The 17268-nt window shown below is 32.5% G+C and overlaps 7 protein-coding genes across 11 annotated transcripts; 2 read left to right on the top strand and 5 right to left on the bottom strand.

The window, feature by feature from the left end:
• Positions 1–2090: 2090 nt before the first annotated feature.
• LOC111680445 (solute carrier family 35 member F6) lies at positions 2091–4548 on the bottom strand. Its single transcript, XM_023442089.2, has 5 exons — positions 4346–4548; positions 4181–4241; positions 4019–4105; positions 3794–3947; positions 2091–3231 (listed from the first exon to the last, which is right to left on the bottom strand). The coding sequence occupies exons 1-5, from the start codon at positions 4405–4407 to the stop codon at positions 2423–2425; spliced, it is 1173 nt and encodes a 390-aa protein (XP_023297857.2). The 5' UTR covers positions 4408–4548; the 3' UTR covers positions 2091–2422.
• A 706-nt stretch (positions 4549–5254) lies between these two features.
• LOC111680439 (polymerase delta-interacting protein 2) lies at positions 5255–7401 on the top strand. Of its 4 annotated transcripts, none has more exons than XM_023442083.2 (5): positions 5255–5470; positions 5528–5671; positions 5890–6442; positions 6502–6843; positions 6904–7401. In XM_023442083.2, exons 2-5 carry the CDS (start codon positions 5556–5558, stop codon positions 7225–7227), a joined length of 1335 nt encoding a protein of 444 aa, XP_023297851.2. In that variant the 5' UTR covers positions 5255–5470; positions 5528–5555; the 3' UTR covers positions 7228–7401. The 4 variants fall into 4 exon arrangements, with proteins under 4 accessions (XP_023297851.2, XP_023297852.2, XP_046804753.1 ...); XM_023442084.2 differs by having other exon boundaries at positions 5255–5671; positions 5890–6137; positions 6204–6442; XM_046948797.1 differs by having other exon boundaries at positions 5255–5671; positions 6904–7228; positions 7276–7401.
• Positions 7402–7429: 28 nt separating this feature from the next.
• Positions 7430–8700, bottom strand: LOC111680446 (39S ribosomal protein L44, mitochondrial). Its single transcript, XM_023442090.2, has 3 exons — positions 8540–8700; positions 7717–8475; positions 7430–7650 (listed from the first exon to the last, which is right to left on the bottom strand). Exons 1-3 carry the CDS (start codon positions 8607–8609, stop codon positions 7511–7513), a joined length of 969 nt encoding a protein of 322 aa, XP_023297858.2. The 5' UTR covers positions 8610–8700; the 3' UTR covers positions 7430–7510.
• Positions 8701–9153: 453 nt separating this feature from the next.
• On the top strand, positions 9154–10586 carry LOC111680459 (SWI/SNF-related matrix-associated actin-dependent regulator of chromatin subfamily B member 1). The gene is made up of 2 exons (XM_023442105.2): positions 9154–9554; positions 9625–10586. The coding sequence occupies exons 1-2, from the start codon at positions 9283–9285 to the stop codon at positions 10463–10465; spliced, it is 1113 nt and encodes a 370-aa protein (XP_023297873.1). The 5' UTR covers positions 9154–9282; the 3' UTR covers positions 10466–10586.
• On the bottom strand, positions 10574–12513 carry LOC111680458 (histone deacetylase 3). The gene is made up of 3 exons (XM_023442104.2): positions 12003–12513; positions 11850–11938; positions 10574–11788 (listed from the first exon to the last, which is right to left on the bottom strand). The coding sequence occupies exons 1-3, from the start codon at positions 12158–12160 to the stop codon at positions 10713–10715; spliced, it is 1323 nt and encodes a 440-aa protein (XP_023297872.2). The 5' UTR covers positions 12161–12513; the 3' UTR covers positions 10574–10712.
• An 892-nt stretch (positions 12514–13405) lies between these two features.
• Positions 13406–14470, bottom strand: LOC111680451 (trypsin beta). The gene is made up of 3 exons (XM_023442096.2): positions 14322–14470; positions 13761–14221; positions 13406–13670 (listed from the first exon to the last, which is right to left on the bottom strand). Exons 1-3 carry the CDS (start codon positions 14442–14444, stop codon positions 13478–13480), a joined length of 777 nt encoding a protein of 258 aa, XP_023297864.1. The 5' UTR covers positions 14445–14470; the 3' UTR covers positions 13406–13477.
• A 302-nt stretch (positions 14471–14772) lies between these two features.
• LOC111680449 (3-ketodihydrosphingosine reductase) lies at positions 14773–16846 on the bottom strand. Of its 2 annotated transcripts, none has more exons than XM_046950165.1 (4): positions 16690–16846; positions 16166–16423; positions 15396–15964; positions 14773–15293 (listed from the first exon to the last, which is right to left on the bottom strand). In XM_046950165.1, exons 2-4 carry the CDS (start codon positions 16386–16388, stop codon positions 15096–15098), a joined length of 990 nt encoding a protein of 329 aa, XP_046806121.1. In that variant the 5' UTR covers positions 16389–16423; positions 16690–16846; the 3' UTR covers positions 14773–15095. The 2 variants fall into 2 exon arrangements, with proteins under 2 accessions (XP_046806121.1, XP_046806122.1); XM_046950166.1 differs by having other exon boundaries at positions 16601–16767.
• Between the last annotated feature and the right edge of the window lie 422 nt (positions 16847–17268).

Genomic DNA, 17268 nt, shown 5'->3' with positions numbered 1-17268 from the left:
GTTTAATGATTACAATTATATGGCACAATGTTGTTGTTATATATTCTAAATTTTATTAAAAACAAACAAACAACAAGATACATATTTAAAATACATATACTAAATATGTATATATGTTATAACATAAAAGCAACTGTTTGTAAGAAAATGTATTTATGTTGTATGGTGTAACATAAATGTCAATTTATATATTATAAACTTAAAGAGTAACCAGTCATCCTCAGATAGTTTTTAGCATATAATCAATAACAGTTTTAACATTTTTTTCTTTGCATTTTTAATTTCTTTTAATTATTTTTCTGTTTAACTTAATATTAAATATTTTTATAGTTAAACTAAAGTTAATTTTTTATGTTGCTAACTATATTCTTTAGAACAATTTTATTATATTTAGAAGATTTTCTATAATTTTATGATATATTTTTTAAAGTAAAATCTCCTGTTTAGAATGTTCTAATTTTAAAATATTTTGCAAAAAAAAGTAAACAAAATGCCAATGTTAAAAAAAATTAAAAATATATATAATATACATAAAGCAAAACAAAGAAATTTCAAATTGTGTTAAATTTATTTGCGTTTTTTTATACCCTTCACCTTCGTGAGAAGTCAAGTTTGTCATTCCGTTTGTAATTTCTATAATATAATTTTTCGACACTATAAAGTATATATATATATTCAGGTTCCTTATAGATAACGGAGTCGATTAAGCCATGTCCGTCTGTATGTTTATTGAAATCAGTTTTTAGAAGACACCCGGATATCGGCGAGATCCGAATCTTCCATAATTCTGTTAGACATACTTTCGGGAAGATTGCTAATTAAAATCAACAAAATCGGTCCATAAATAACATACATATGAGCAAAAATCCGAGACAACCTCTGAAAATTTCATCAAAAATTGAGATTTTTTATTCATGTTCAAACAGAAATTGCAAAAAACAAAATACAATCATACGGAAATTTTGTTATTGTACTCTTGTTTATAAAAACAAGGCAGAGCAAGAGCAGCAGAAAAAGAGTAGCAGAGCGAGAGCAGCACTAGTGTGTTAATATTAGCTAGACCTGGTTCACACTAGGAAACTTTTTTTGGGAAACTTTTGATTTTTGTGTGTGATAGAAAGAGAAAGAAATATTAACCATCTCTTTCTCTCACACATAAAACAAAGTTTGAAAAGCGTAAAACGCGTTGCCGCCTCAACGCGTGTTGTGCACTTTCACCTTAAAAACATGAAATTAAGTAAAAGGGAACCTTTTAGTGCTTTTTCGTTTTTCAAAAGGTACTTTTTGAGTTTTCTATAATAATGAACTTTGACCTGGTCCGTCCACACTAGGAAACTAATGTTGAGAAACTTTTTCTTAATTCTCTTTTGAAGTTTCCTTAATGTCCACACATAGAAATTTTTGTTTCAGAAACTACATATGAATTGCATTGATTTGTTGTTGTACGAATGAGAAGAATAACAAAACAAAACAAGTTTCCGAGTGCGAGAAACTCCGTACCGCGAGAGAGATGAATGATATTCTTTCTCTCTCACGCAAAATCAAAAGTTTCCCAAAAAAAAGTTTCCTAGTGTGGACCGGCAGTTAGAAACATGAAATTAAGTATGTAAAGTCCGAATTAGGGAAATTTTAAGTAATTTTTCGTTTTTCAAAAATTACTCTTTTGTATGTTCCATAATATTGAATATAGAAACATGAAATTGAGCATATTGAGCCCGAAGTAAGTTATGTAAAAGAAGAAGACTTTTTGGTACTGACTGTTTTTATTTTAACACACCGTGGTGAAGGGAATATAAGATTCGGCACAGCCGAATATAGAACTCTTACTTGTTTTATAATGGGAAGGTACGGTTTTAATAAATGATTTCAAATACACATCAACTAGAAATATAAATTATTCATGTAAAGAAAAAAATCTGTATATGTTGTGTATATAGAGTAATGATCGAGATTATCCTTTATAATTTAGTATATGTTTTTACTAAAATCTCTTTCAAATATAATTAAAATTCAATAATAAATGAAACTTTCACTAAAAATTGCAGTTTTTTCTCAAAATCACGCAATTTCTTCATAAATAAAACAAAAAATAATAATTCACATTTTTTTTTTATTTTGTAAATACATCTTTAAACTTTATTTATAAATTAAATCACTAATTAGAATTATTAAATTCCATACATTACAAACAAGTCTTTTTCAAATTTTATTGAGAATCATTCTTCAAAACAATCAAACAAACATACTTTTATTAAAAATACATCTAATTTTCTTTTCAAAAATTTAAAGTCGGATTTTTTTTAAAGATTTTATTTTCTTTTCGAATTCATTTTTATTTGATAATTGATATTATTACCTGCATATCACAACTAAAAGTTTTCAGAAAAAATGCCCACAAAAAAAGAAATTTCCATAAAATCGTTCAAATAATATCAGCCGGACGATTAGTGGGCACTTCGCTACCAGCGGTACCCACACCTAAGCCTGCTGTAGGATCGCCAGGCATATCATTATAACGATTACGCCATATACGCAACACTAACGAACGATACCATTCCAAAAGAATAGCTCTACGATAAGTAATTAAACCCATTTGTAAGATTAAGAAACCAATAATCGATACCAAATTCAAATATTCCCATTCGAGCAGCAAGGCTATTAGCCAAACTAAATACGAACGCACACTTTCGGCTAAAACCAAATTGGCCGACGAAGAGAAACGTATAATGCACAGAGAAGTGTAACCGTAGAGTAAAGAAGTGACAATAAATAAGCTTAAAGCTACCACCAGCCAAGGATTACTACGTAATTGACTGAAAACATCCATAAGATCATCAAACACACCGCGTGAACTGTCATTAAAGGGAATTATAGGTGTGGGTAGGAAATTCATAAATACGCCCAGCAATAAGGTGATGAATAAACCAAATAAACCTTGCCAACCAATAGCCTGTAAAATGGGTACATGGCAAGCTTTTAAGAATTTCTCTTCATACACCATGCGTCCAGCCTGAAAGATAGACCCACATATAATCATTAAATCGCCCGAGAGAACAGCATTGGAATTTATATGTGACAAAGAATTGTGATCAGAGATAACACGCTGTATATCGCTGGATATAATTATAATAATAGCACATATAATGGTGATAATAGCCGACCAATGACGTCCTATTAAAGCTTGATTCATGTGTATAGAACCCATTAGGCCAACAAAAATGATAGCAGAACCTAGAATATGGAAAAAAGAAATAAATATTTATTGTCTTAATAGTAAGTTTTTTTTTTATATTGCAACATGTAAATGTAAATACATATGAATGTATGTAAATGTAAGTGAACTCGTTAGGTGATAAGAGAATGGTTGTTGTTTACTACTGCTAATCTACAAACCGTGGATAATATTTTAATTTAGTTCTTCATAATTCATAAAAACTTTATCTTACAATTCTTTCTTTGGGGAATTGACTAGTTTACGTTCCATTCTTTTATTTCTTTTCTGTTCTACCATTACAAAATCAATAAAACCGTAGTTTTAGGAACTGTTTTAAGATATTATTTAAAAATACAACATTAAATGTCCATCATCATGTTTTGATTTCTTATCAGTTGCAAAAATAAAGGTCACAATTGAAAAAATATTTAAACATTTTTGCACAAATCAAATATTTGAAAAATAATACATTAAGGGCTTGATTTATTCCAGAAAACCCAATCCCTACAGCTACTGTATATTAGCTGTAGGATCAAAATATGAATACAATATTACGCCATATTAATCTAGAGTACTTACTTCTTATCATTTGAAAACTGGATACATAGGTTAAATATAGACCCGTCAGAAACAATATAGTCGATATAGCATCCAAAAAAGCCGGCAAAAGCATGTTTAAAGGCTTAAATTCACGATCGCCACTAGTCAACGGATTGGTATCCTCAGAACCATTCTAAAAATAAAAAAAAACAAAAATGTTAGACTTCCTTAAGCAAATTCCTAAAAAAACAATTTTAAACTTACATTACGTTGTCGTAGAAAACAGAAAATTGTTTTATAAAGTACATAACAAAGAAATTCACCAGCAAACATTAAAAATGTTAAAACTACCTGTGGATGGAAATGGCAAAATACATAAACTTAAAAACTTTAAAAATTGTTAACTAGTTGTCGTATCCTACATACCGGATGTTGGAAATAACGCCAGATACCATCATTGCACACTCCGGTCATGGTATTAGTCCATCTAGAAGTATATTTAACATAAAATTGATTTTTAATTATTGCAATACAGATAATACTTAGGAAAATTATCCCCCGGCCATAGGCTTACATGGGAGGAATACTAACTTGATTAATAGCGTATTACAGGAACCGGTGATTAAAAATATAAACACTATTATATGATGCATTTTGTCAATATTAAGGATTTTTTCTTTTGTTTTTTTAATCTTTAATTGTTTTTATTAAATTAATGTAATTCTTTTGTCTTTCTGCGTTTTGTATTTTGATTCTAGTGCTGGTGAAATTGCCACAAAGAAATTACAATTGCAAAAAAATACAAGAAACAATAACAAAACGAAAATGCAATATGTCAAGCAGGGTGCACTTATAAGATAAAGTCAATTCAACAGCTGATCTCTTATATTTTATTTGAGGAGGACACAACTGTCAAAGTACACCAATTAGAGTTGCCACAATCCAAAAATCTTTCATCTAGGGATTAATTATATTTTTAGGACACTATTTATTTAAAATTATATATTTCGAATAAAAGTCTCTTTGCGACAAATGGAAAATTCTATTCCGGCTGAGTCACTTTCCAAATTTGGTCATAAGAGTAAACTGCCGCCTGCCGGGTACAAGATTTAAAGGTTTTTTGTTATATAAAGCGTTTCGAAACAGATTTTTATTAAGTTATCTATATTCAGTGTGAATATAAAACAATATGAAATTGTTAACATTTAATAGATTGAAAAATCTGGCCATAACGTGGAAGTCATTGCCGACATTATTTAAATAGTTGTTTACAAAATGCTTGGTATTTTCTGTTTGTTTACATAAACATAAAAAAAAAATAGTTTTTTCTGTTTTAACGGAATTTTTATAAATAAAATGTAAACAATAACAAACTCCGTCATCAGTTTGTACCAGCCAATTGAAAAAAACCATATTCAGCTGATTGAATAACACCACCTTATCTAAATTCGCCTTGACATCAACTCCGCTACTGTCAGAAAGTGTTTACAAATTCTAAATCTCTCAAAAATGACATTTCTAAAATAAAACTTCGACAATTTTTTTGGACGTTGCTCACACAAAAATAAAATGTAATTATTTTACATTTAAAAAAATATAAATTTACATTTTAAAAAATAAATAGTTTAGATTCCATTGCGTCGAATTGTTTGGCTATACTTAAAAACGTTTGGCTAAAATAATTAAAAATTAGAAAAGTTATCAACAACTTACCAGGTAAGAAGATTCTAAGCGAACGAGAATTTGTTGAAACTATTGCAAAAACTATTTAAGTAAAACGCCATAAATTACGACAAAACAAATGGGGTTTTTGCAACAAATACTCTGGACACAGAACCAAAGAAAATCAACGGCCCTATTACAAACGGTAACGGTCATAATAAGCAGGAGTATCAAGAAACATTCACAGCAAGCTAGGTAAGTAGAGGTGGTAGATAGTTTAACGATTTTGTCACTTAGGAAAAACAATGATCAAATTTTGTAAAAAAAAGTATTTTCTAGAAATTGGGCGCAATTGCAAAAAACACTTGAATCATTTGTTTGAACATTGTAAACAACATAGACAACAATATAAAGTTGCGTAACTAACATTTATTTATTCCCTGCCTCTTGTTGTTTTCTTCACTTTTGTATAGATTGGCAGAGGTAGGACGCTTAGAGCCGGCAAAATCGGATGGTAAATACGAGACGGGGCAATTATTTCTTCACCGCATCTTTGGCTATAGAGGTGTAGTTTTGTTTCCCTGGACGGCCAGAGTCTACGATCGTGATCTACATAATCCCAATAAAACCAAGACCACAGCTTCTGGCAACAATACTACGGCGAAAAATGCTATTAAAGGCAAATCTTCTGGTACTGCAAGTGAAACAACTGCGAAAACAGGTGATAAAACTTCAAATAAAACAAATAGTGTAGCGGCTTCTTTAAAGTCCCATTTAAATGATGTAGTTAATACACTTAATGTGTCCGCTGACTCCTCAGACTCTGCTTCAGCAAGTGATACTTCTAAAAGTAGTGAAAATCCTACAAAACCAAATGCGGCTGATAGTACAAATGATAAAAGTTCAAATGCTGCGCAACAAGCCAGCTCCACCTCACCACAGGATGCGGCAAATACTAAGGAAGTAAAAGGCAAAGTTCATACTTTCTATCAGGTCCTAATAGATTCCCGAGATTGTCCTTATATTGTAAGTACAACATTTCAAAATTATAATTAAATCAATTTTAAAACAATAACAATTTTTAGCGCGCACAAACCGAGGCTGTTACATTTTTGGGCAACCAAGACTCCAATCGTAGCTTGTATGCCATACCCGGTTTGGATTATGTTTCCCATGACGATATTATGCCCTATTCATCGGCGGAGAAGAATCCTTTGCATCATGAATTATTTGATAAATTTTTAACATATGTGCCCGACAAACAGCCATGCTTTGAGCCCAAAGACACTTTGAAAACGTGGCAGGAAAAGAACCATCCATGGCTGGAATTGAGTGATGTTCATAAGGAGACTACGGAAAATATACGTGTAACTGTGATACCTTTCTATATGGGTTGTCGTGAAACGCCCGCTTCTTCTGTATATTGGGTGGGTGTTTGTATTTTTTGCATTTTGTTTTTCGCCCTCAAAATTTAATTCTCATTGCAGTGGCGTTATTCTATACGCTTGGAAAATCTTGGCAACACCAGCGTGCAATTGCGTGAAAGACATTGGCGTATATTTTCTTTATCTGGAACTTTGGAAACTGTAAGAGGTCGTGGAGTGGTGGGCCAAGAGCCCATTTTAAGTCCGCGTCTGCCCGCTTTTCAATACAGCAGTCACGTGAGTCTTCAGGCCCCCAGTGGTCATATGTGGGGTACTTTCCGTTTGGAACGTGAAGATGGTCACATGTTTGATTGTAAAATTCCGCCCTTTTCATTGGAAAGTAAACCAGAAGAACCGCCAGCGGGGCAAACTAAGAAGACGGATTAAATAATTGTCATTGAAAAGATAACTTCTCTAGAATTTTATTGCTTTAGTTAGTTATGATTGTTTTTGCTGAATAATAAGTCTATGTATATGTGTTTTACGTAGCGAAGAAAACTTCTCTCCCTTTACAAAATCTTTAAGTAGACAATTTAAATTGTATAAAATTTAATAATAAATGAAAATGAAATTTTAAAAATTTCAAGTGTTACCTAAAAATTTAACTAAAATTAAAGAGTTTATTATATTGTTAACAACTTATTTAAAACAGATTTTATTTGTATTTATCTTATTGCTTTAGTTTTTGTGTTTGACTTTCAACTTGTAGTTGGTAATTAAAGGGTTTCATGTTGTCGTGTATGCCAAACAATGTTTGTAAAGCATCCAATGAGGCGGTCTTAACAGCGGTTTCAATGTCTTCACCAAAGCCTAAAATAAAATTAATTTTAATTAGTTAACATTTTTTCTGATCATTGTAAGATTTTAATGTTGTACCTTTGCCTATTAACTTCTTATCACTATAAAGACCCACATGATACGCGGCCAGTACGGTATTTTTGCCACAATCACCCAAAAGACGTGGCTCAGGTGCAGCCAACTTGTTTTGCTGACAAACTTGCTGCAACAATTCAGTGGGATTCTCTATATTCCACAAATCCAACATATCTTTTTGATTAAGTTGTGTACATATAAAATCTCTGACAAAAAGAAAAGCTCTTTCCATACCGGAGCTTTGTTCTAAAGCACCAATTACAGCCAATAATGACTGCGCCATTGATTCTTTAGAAGGAGGATATTCAGCATCTAGCAATAATTCCTTCATGCCCAAATGTAAAGCCACATTAGATAAGGTTTCAGTATTCAATAGAAAACTAGCTATGGATTTCTGGCCTTCCAAAGGTACTTTGGGTAGGGAATATTTAAGAAAAGCTTCTACATATTCCTTAGCAATATCTGCACCTCTTTTGGACAAGTCCAAATTGTGTGGCATTTGTATGTCGGTCTCTTCTATACCCAATTCTCTTTGTTTGGCCTCTTCTTTGGCTATATAAGACTGTTGTGTAAAGGCGGTATTCAATAAAGACATGTCGAATTCTTCCTGCAATCGTTTGCCAAAGGCAAATAACTCTGCCCGGTAATTCCATTCTATAAAACTGGAACGTGCAGCCGGTGCCTGAGGGCCCAACTTTTTGGCTCGACGATTCAGTTCACGCAAAGTAGGTGCAACCCATCTCTTAAATGTGCGGTGAGGAACTATAGTTTAAGTAGATTTTGTAAATTAATGTTAATCATTTATTAATTATAAAATTACACTCACTTAAAACCTGGGACTGAGCTAACGTTTTACTTAATTGGTAAAGTTTATTTGAAGACCTCAATAAAGACATTTTAATTTAATTTTATAATAAAAATTAGAATTTAATTAAACCTCTACCGCACTGTTTTCACACCACTTCAATACATTAAATAACGAACAGCACAAGGCGAATTCACATAAGGTGGTGTTATACAATACTCAGCTGATCATTTTTATTCGTTCACCTGGTATTTTTAATTATAAAAATCGCTCGTTTGTCAAACTCCATTTAAAAAAAAACTTGACAAACGTGCTGTTGCTCTGATATGCTGGTACTTTATTAACCTTCCGTCATGCGCATGTAACTGGCCAGATATTTTACGAATTTAAATGTGATTTTAATATATTTCTAATTTGGTTAGGGGTTTGAGTCTCCAGGTACCCTCTACAAATATTGTTAGATATCGTAATATTGTTACGCCAGATACATGCGCTACGTACGTGACTATCGGAACATGTGTATGCCGTGTTAAAAATGTTTTTATTGCTGAACTTTCACCACCTTATGTAAATTCGCCTTAGTGTGCGTACTAAATGCAAAAACAAAAGTTTTGTTGTTGCAAAACTGTCACTACCTTATGGTAATACGCCTTGGTTTATACAAAAAAAAATCGGACGCCATTAATTGTATATTTTAATGAAAAGTGGAAAAACTGTATTTATTATAAAAAGTTAAAAGAGAAAAATAGTAAACAAAATAAGTTATGTCTCTGCAAACCTATGGCGATAAGCCGGTGGCTTTTCAATTGGAGGAAGGAGGAGAATATTATTATGTGGGCTCAGAAGTGGGAAATTACTTGCGGCTCTTTCGTGGTATATTGTATAAAAAATATCCCGGCATGACGAGAATTGTTTTGTCGAATGAGGAACGCAAACGTTTAGCAGATTCCGGCTTAAGTCCTCATATTTTAGCAAGCTCAGTGTCGCTGTTAAGAGCTTGTGAAGTAGACGATATAATACAAGGCAATGATGAAAAGTAAGCTTTCCCAATACTAAATTCAATAACATTTCGTTGTTTTCATAGTACAATTAACTTTTTATTTTAGATATCGGGCCATTTCCGTAAATACCACAGATGCACCCTTGCCACGAGAAAGCAAGTCGAAAAAACAACCACAATATGTACCCACCATGCCCAACTCCAGTCATTTGGATGCGGTGCCACAAGCCACTCCCATCAATCGTAATCGCGTACACACCAAGAAGGTGCGAACATTTCCCATGTGTTTCGATGATACAGATCCCACCGCAAATTTGGAAAATGCTTCACAAAAAGAGTGTCTAGTGCCCATACGTTTGGACATGGAGTTGGAGGGTCAGAAATTACGTGACACTTTCACTTGGAACAAAAATGAAAGTATGATTACTCCCGAACAATTTGCTGAAGTTTTGTGTGATGATTTAGACTTGAATCCCATTCCATTTGTACCGGCTATTGCCCAAGCTATACGCCAGCAAATCGAGGCTTTTCCCAGTGAGCCACCTATAATCGAGGAAAGTTGTGATCAACGTGTTATAGTAAAGCTGAATATACACGTTGGCAACACTTCTCTAGTGGATCAAATCGAATGGGATATGTCGGAAAAGAATAATAATCCTGAGGAGTTTGCCATTAAACTATGTGCTGAATTGGGTCTGGGTGGAGAGTTTGTAACCGCCATAGCCTACAGTATTCGTGGTCAATTGTCTTGGCATTATCGGACCTATGCATTCAGTGAAGCTCCACTATCTACCGTTGACGTACCATTTCGTAATCCCAGTGATGCCGATGCTTGGGCACCATTTTTAGAAACATTAACCGATGCCGAAATGGAAAAGAAAATACGCGATCAAGACCGTAATACTAGACGTATGCGACGTTTGGCTAATACAACTACTGGCTGGTAATAACTCATATTCAAAACTTTTTTTATTTAAATATAAAATCTAAAACCATAAAAAACTTGGTTTTATACCAATTATCGGTAAATGGCAATAAAAAGAAAAAATATGTTCTCACTTTTAAAACTACAATTAATGTTTAATTATATTAATTATTCTTAGCAATTACATTACAAATAACATAAATACAGTTCAACTGTCTCTTAACATAATAAGCACACACACAATTATATATGACAATTTGTCCCATCCCTTAACTAACTGTTGTACTGTCTTCCTTATCCTGATCCTGTTCACCATCATAAAATTCATTTTTTGGTTCCACAATTTTATCCTCTTCGGCTTGTGAATTTCTTACGTCTGGATCATCTTTTTCCTCTTTAATATTACGCAATTCCTCCATGTCCACCACATCGGGAGGTACCTGCACCATTTGAACACTAGGTGAATGTTGACACATTTTAAGATTTTCATAAACATGTTTAACAATAGCTTCTAAATATTGTTTTGAATTGGCGTTTTCCTGGCGTGAATTAACATCAGGATGTAATGTAAAGTCGGGGGCAAAAAATTCCAAATATTCCGTCATGGGTAATTCATTAGTTATATGTTCATCCACCAGCAGAGAAGTTTCATGAGTCCAACAACGGGCAACATTGCGTAAAGTATAACCGCCACCACCCACTACCAATGTGGGCACATTAAACCCTTTGACAAATTCTACACAGGCACCATGACCTCTTGTGCTAAGCGAAAAACAACCCAGACGATCACCCGCTAGGGAGTCTGCACCGCACTGTAGCACAATGGCGGTAGGGCGATAGAAATCCATGACGGCTGATATTATAGGCTTGAACACTTGAAAATAACTTTGATCGTCTATGCCCTCTTTAAGGGGAACATTAACACTGTAATAACGACCCGATTCTGCACCTATCTCGTACATATCCCCCGTACCCGGAAAGAAATAGTTGCCATATTTGTGAAACGAAGCTGTCATAACACGATCGGTAAGATAGAAAGCTTCCTGTACACCATCACCATGATGCACATCTATGTCTATGTACAGAACACGAGGATTATACTTTAGCAATTCCAAAATACCTATAACAATATCATTGACGTAGCAAAAACCAGATGCTTCAAATTTTTTCGCATGATGTAAACCCCCAGACCAGTTTATGCAAATGTCGCTGTGATTGTGATTTAGTTTTTGGGCTCCCTCTAAGGAGGCGCCCGTATACATGGAACAAAACTCAAATAGTCCATCGAAGACAGGACAATCCTCGCCGACACTAAAGTGTGAAAGATATTTCGTATAGCCCACCGCTGAAATTAAAGACGAATTTTTCTAAAAGTTATAAAATTTTTAATTACTACCACTACTTACAATTACAATGTATATTTTGTGGAGTCACTTGCTGCAAAAACTCTATATATTCCTCACTATGAAAGCGCAACATATCCTGGGCACTAGCTCTGCAAAAAGACAAAATGTTTAAAGTGTATCTAGTAGCTTCAACTTATTTTTTGTTAAACTCACTTGTAAGGTCTGTAAATTTTCATTTTTCTATGCAAACCATAATTCATGACCAAACTATGGGTTACCGACAAACGATGAGGCTTCATGGGATGACCGGGACCATAGTGAAAATTACCCACATCGGGATTGTAAAAATAGGAAACACGTCGTTTACTCATTCTTTTGCCTTCGGAGCTGCTGTAGTCTTTCAATTAATAGTTCAAAGCCGCTTCCGAAGAAAATATTCGTTTTATAAAAAGGATAATTGATAGAACAATAACCACAACCAATAGACGCCGCGTGAGAGAAAAATCTAAATCACGCAAACTCATTACTGAGGTAGACGACCATGCAAAGTTTATTTTATTAGTTTAGGAGTTGTGCAACTTTTTTTTATTTTATATTAGTTTTTAACAGGTATTATTTATTTAAAATTTATAAAGTTAAACATATTTTTAACACGAATGTTTGTTCAGATTTATTGTCTTCGAGTCAAAACAAATGTCAAATTATTTTTTTTTGTGATCGATGTGAATAACACATACCTTTTTAACAAACTTTTCCCCAGAGTTGTATAAAAAAGTACTTTTGATCAACTTTTTAGTAAAATATACGTAGGGTTCTACAAATCGACTTTCGAATAATCGAACAATCGACTTTTGGCGAGAAAAGTCGAAGTCGACTATTTTGTTCTAAAAAAGTCGATAACTCGACTATCGTCTATGAAAAAAGTCGAAAAGTCGACTTTGTAAATAAAAGTCGGAAAAAGTCGAAAATAGAAAGAAGTCGAGAAAACTCAAAAAATTGCAGCAAAATAGAAAAAATATAAACAAAATTTTTTATTAATAATAATAATATAATGTTAAATGGCAACATTATAAATTTACGCTTCTGGCTTCGGAAAAAGTCGAAAATAGTGGAAAAGTCAAAAAAGTCGAAAAGTCGAAAAGTCGACTATTTATAAAATATTAAAAGTCGAAAAATCGAATTTTAATTAAATAAAAAAAGTTGAAAAATCGACTTTTAACTAAATGCAAAAGGTCAAAAAGTCGACTTTTCATAAAATGCAAAAAGTCGACTTTTCGTTTCAACTATAGAACCCTAAATATATATACAGGGTATACCATAAAATTTTTAAATGTGAAATAATGACCGAAAAAAGGAAATGAATTTCAAATCTCGTTATTATTGCTTTCTAATCTAATTTTTTAGTTGTTATTTCATGTTTACGATAGCAATACGTAGTTCTTAACGAAATCGAAGAGGGTAAGGAAACCTGTACGAAATACTTTAAAACGAAAAAAAATATGTATGTATATACAAAAACTAGAATAAAAATACATAATAGTTATGAAATTCTAAAAGTAAAGAAATTTAAAAATACTGTTTTTCTATTTAGTAAATAACTAATTAAAAGCTTTTCTTTGTTTTGGAATAAATGTATTAGGTATTTCATAAATTGTATAAATATTTAAACAAACATTTCGTTAAATTTATTACAATTTAGTTAATAACTTGATCCAGAAACGTATTGGTGCATAGGCTAAGCGGGTATAAACTCCAGGATAAAATGGGTCGGCACAGCCGACACCCCATGACACCACGCCCACGAGTATACCATTTATTGTAATGGGTCCGCCACTGTCCCCTTGACATGCATCCGTATTACGGGCAGCAGCACAAAACATGCTAAAAATATAAAGTGTATAAGAATATAAATAATAGGGGTAATAAACAAACGGACAACATTTTTTTATTTCTAGAATTCAGACTACTTACGCATTTGTTATACCGCCATGAGAACGTAAACTTTCATGACATTTCTGTTGATTAACCGTATAAACGGTGGCATATTTCAATTCCGACGATAACAAATGATCCCCTGAACTTTGATAACCCCAACCTGAAACAGTTGCTTCTACATTATCTTCTATCTTGGTTGATAATTGAGGTAGTTTAATCGATCGTACTGGTAAATCATAACGATCAAAAGCATTCTCTCGCACTCGCATCAACGATACATCAAAATTCATATTGTCTGGATTATAACTGGGATGAGAGTGTATTTGTTTAACGGTTAAAATAACACCTTCACGGGAACGCCAACGACTGCCCATGCGTAAGGTTATATAACTCGGTATATGCTCTATGCCATGAACACAATGGGCTGCTGTTATAGCCCATTGACCGTTAAGTATAGCGGCACCGCAGATGTGTATAGTTTGGCGTCTTAGGGAAAGCTTAAAGGCAAAGAATAATCATCATATAGGAAATTTAACAAAACCTTGCTTTTTGAAATGTATTTGTTTTTTTCCGATAGATATTGATTGATTAACTTACTTGATATGGAAAATCCTCTATATTGGCATTTTTACCATTAACAATACGATACTGGGCTGTCTCAATACAATTAAATGAAGTTACAAAAATTATGAAAATTTTGCAATAAATTAACATCTGCATGATTCAAATACTGTTTTGAAACTACACTAATGACTCCCACAAAAAAATTAATTTTCTTTCCAACAATATTTAGCTTAATAAGTAACAAACATTTGTACTTTGTTTTCTTATCTAAAGATATTTTAAATAAAAACATAAGCAATTAATAAGATATTGAGAAAATCATAATGTAGTAATTTTTGGCTTCCGTTGAAGAAAACAAAACAAGATGATAGTCAGTTATAGACAATTCATATTAAAGAATTTTGATAATATTTAGTAATAGCTAATTGTAAGATAATTTTTTCTTACCTTGTATATTAAGTTAAAAGATTTAAACATATACATGAAATTATTAAAAATACAAACAGTTTATTAAAAATTTATAAGTATCTATGTAAAACAAGCTCTTTGGCTACAAAAATAATTTAGATTTGTTTCTTTTGTGCTTTTTGGTAGTGAGAAATGTAACAAAATTAATGTAAAGATGAAAAATTTTACTATGTATATAAAAATGAAATTTTTTCTTATAACTTTACTAGTTTATCATAATTGGAATAAATATTTAAAAAAATACATTTTTTTCATATTATTATTTTTTTTTTTTCAAAATAAGTTAACTGGAATTTTTATATATATATATTTTTTTTTTTGGCTAAAGTTTTAGTTTCTTTAGGCAGTTTTTTCCTTGGCACAATTTTTAATAATACGTTCAAAGTGTAAATGCAATAAACACCCGATTATACGCAGAGGACCCAAGAATAGAGCATGGAACAAATTTTGGAAAAAGCCACCCCAACGGAAGAGACCACCGCCAAGCAGGGTAAGTAACCAGGATTCAACTCCCAGTATGGATATAAAATTGCCTTTCTGTAAGAAAAATAGGAACAAAAATGAAGTGGAAAAGTATAACCCAATAAATTCTGTTTATTCAATATAAACCTATGAAAAATCTGTTTGTTTTTCACTTACCAAAGCATCATTAAGTATCTGTTTCGCCACAGTGTCGGGCTGTGCAAGACCACCGCTACCCGATATAATTTTTGTCTCTTTTGGTTTAGTCTTCTCCTCATTTTCAAAACCCGGTGTATTTGTATCAGCTGGCAAGGCCAGAGTAACAGAAACACCTAAATGCCTCGATTCCATGGCAACAGTTTCAGCTAGGCCACGTAAAGCAAATTTGGAAGCAGCATATGGTCCATAACCATAAATACCAAATAAGGCAGCCTGTGATGCAGTCACCACAATAATACCCTCACCACTTCTCTTCATTTTGTGTAAAACGTAACGAGTACAATTGTAGGTACCCCAATAGTTAACATCCATTAGTTTGCGAGCATCGGCAACGGAAACTTCTTCGAAAACACCACATATAGCGAGACCGGCACAATTGATTAGCATATAAATATCGTCAAATTCCTCTTCAATTTCGGCCAAACACTTGGCAACATTATCATAACTCGATGACAAGTCCAAGCAACGATATTGGAATTTTTGTTCTGGTCTTTGGCGTATGACATCCATAAGGGAAACGGCACCCTCTAGATAAAAAAATAAGATAATTAAGTAAATGAAAATTTTATTAAATCTTATATATAACAAAGAAAAATTATAAAAAATTGTTTTTATTCTTTAAAAGACTGGGCGGGGTTCTAAATTAAAAACTCAAAACACGTATATTTTTACAGTTAATCTTAAAAAGTACATATATACATACTATGTATGTAATTAGGCAAACTTACTTAACATTTTTTCATCGCGTGCTATCACCGTAACATTGGCACCCTTTAGGGCACATTCCACAGCCAAACATAGACCTATGCCTCGGCTGCCTCCTGTTATAACAACATGTTTTCCCACAATACTCTTGGCACGTTTACGTGTAACAAATAAATACACTAAAATATGAGCCAAAATAGCTATACCAATGTATAAAGCAGTTTCCCAGTTTAAAGTAACAGCCATATCAATAATGATAAGTTAGAGATCCAGAAGTTAAGCTGCCGAGTACACAATAAACAAGGTAGAAATTGTTTTAATATTAAAAGTTTTACTATTAGAAAGTTTTTTTTTCATTTTGTACAGGTTGTTTATTTCCTTTTAGTTTTCTTATGGAGTTTTAGAGGTCAATAACATGTACATGTTACCAGGAAAAACTTGTTTTAGTTTTCACTTACCAAAAATTATGTGCATTTAATGTTAGTTTTTTTATTATAGATAAGATAAATAATTCATGTGTTTAGTGCTGAAGAAAAATTTAAATTACCCTTAATTTTGTTTAAAGTTTTATCAATTAATTGTTTTTGGGTAGAAATCGCCGCCCTCCGCTCGTAATTGTAGTGGAAATTTGAATGAAAAACTCTTATAAAAAAAATCTCACAAAAACAAACACAAGGCGAATTCTAACAAGGTGGTGTTATTCAATCAGCTGATAAGTTTTTTCTTAATTGTTTACATTTTAAAATTTAAAAATTTCCGTTAAACGAAGAAAAATTTCGTAAATATTTTGAATTATTCATGTAAAAAATGTTAAAAAATTAAATAAATGATAAAAAATTAAACAATATTGTTTTATATATACACTATGTAGATAAAAAATATTAACTAAAAAAGTCGCTTTTTACAATACACTACACCAGTGCGAGCGAGACGTAAAACTATCGAAAGCTAGGCAACAAACACAAGCCGCGATGACGCGTGAGTTGTTCCCCAACTCAGACACAGGGTATACAGAGACGTCACGAGCAAAAAGCTATTTCCCTCTCTTTCGCACAAAACGAATTCATTGATTTTTTTAGCTGTATTTTATATACCTCTTCACACCAAACAATTTCAAAATCAAACA

This window comes from Lucilia cuprina, chromosome 4 (genome assembly GCF_022045245.1).
Source record: "Lucilia cuprina isolate Lc7/37 chromosome 4, ASM2204524v1, whole genome shotgun sequence".
NCBI lineage: Eukaryota > Metazoa > Arthropoda > Insecta > Diptera > Calliphoridae > Lucilia > Lucilia cuprina.
Note: the sequence above shows the minus strand (reverse complement) of the source record. Positions and strands in the feature narration are given on the sequence as shown.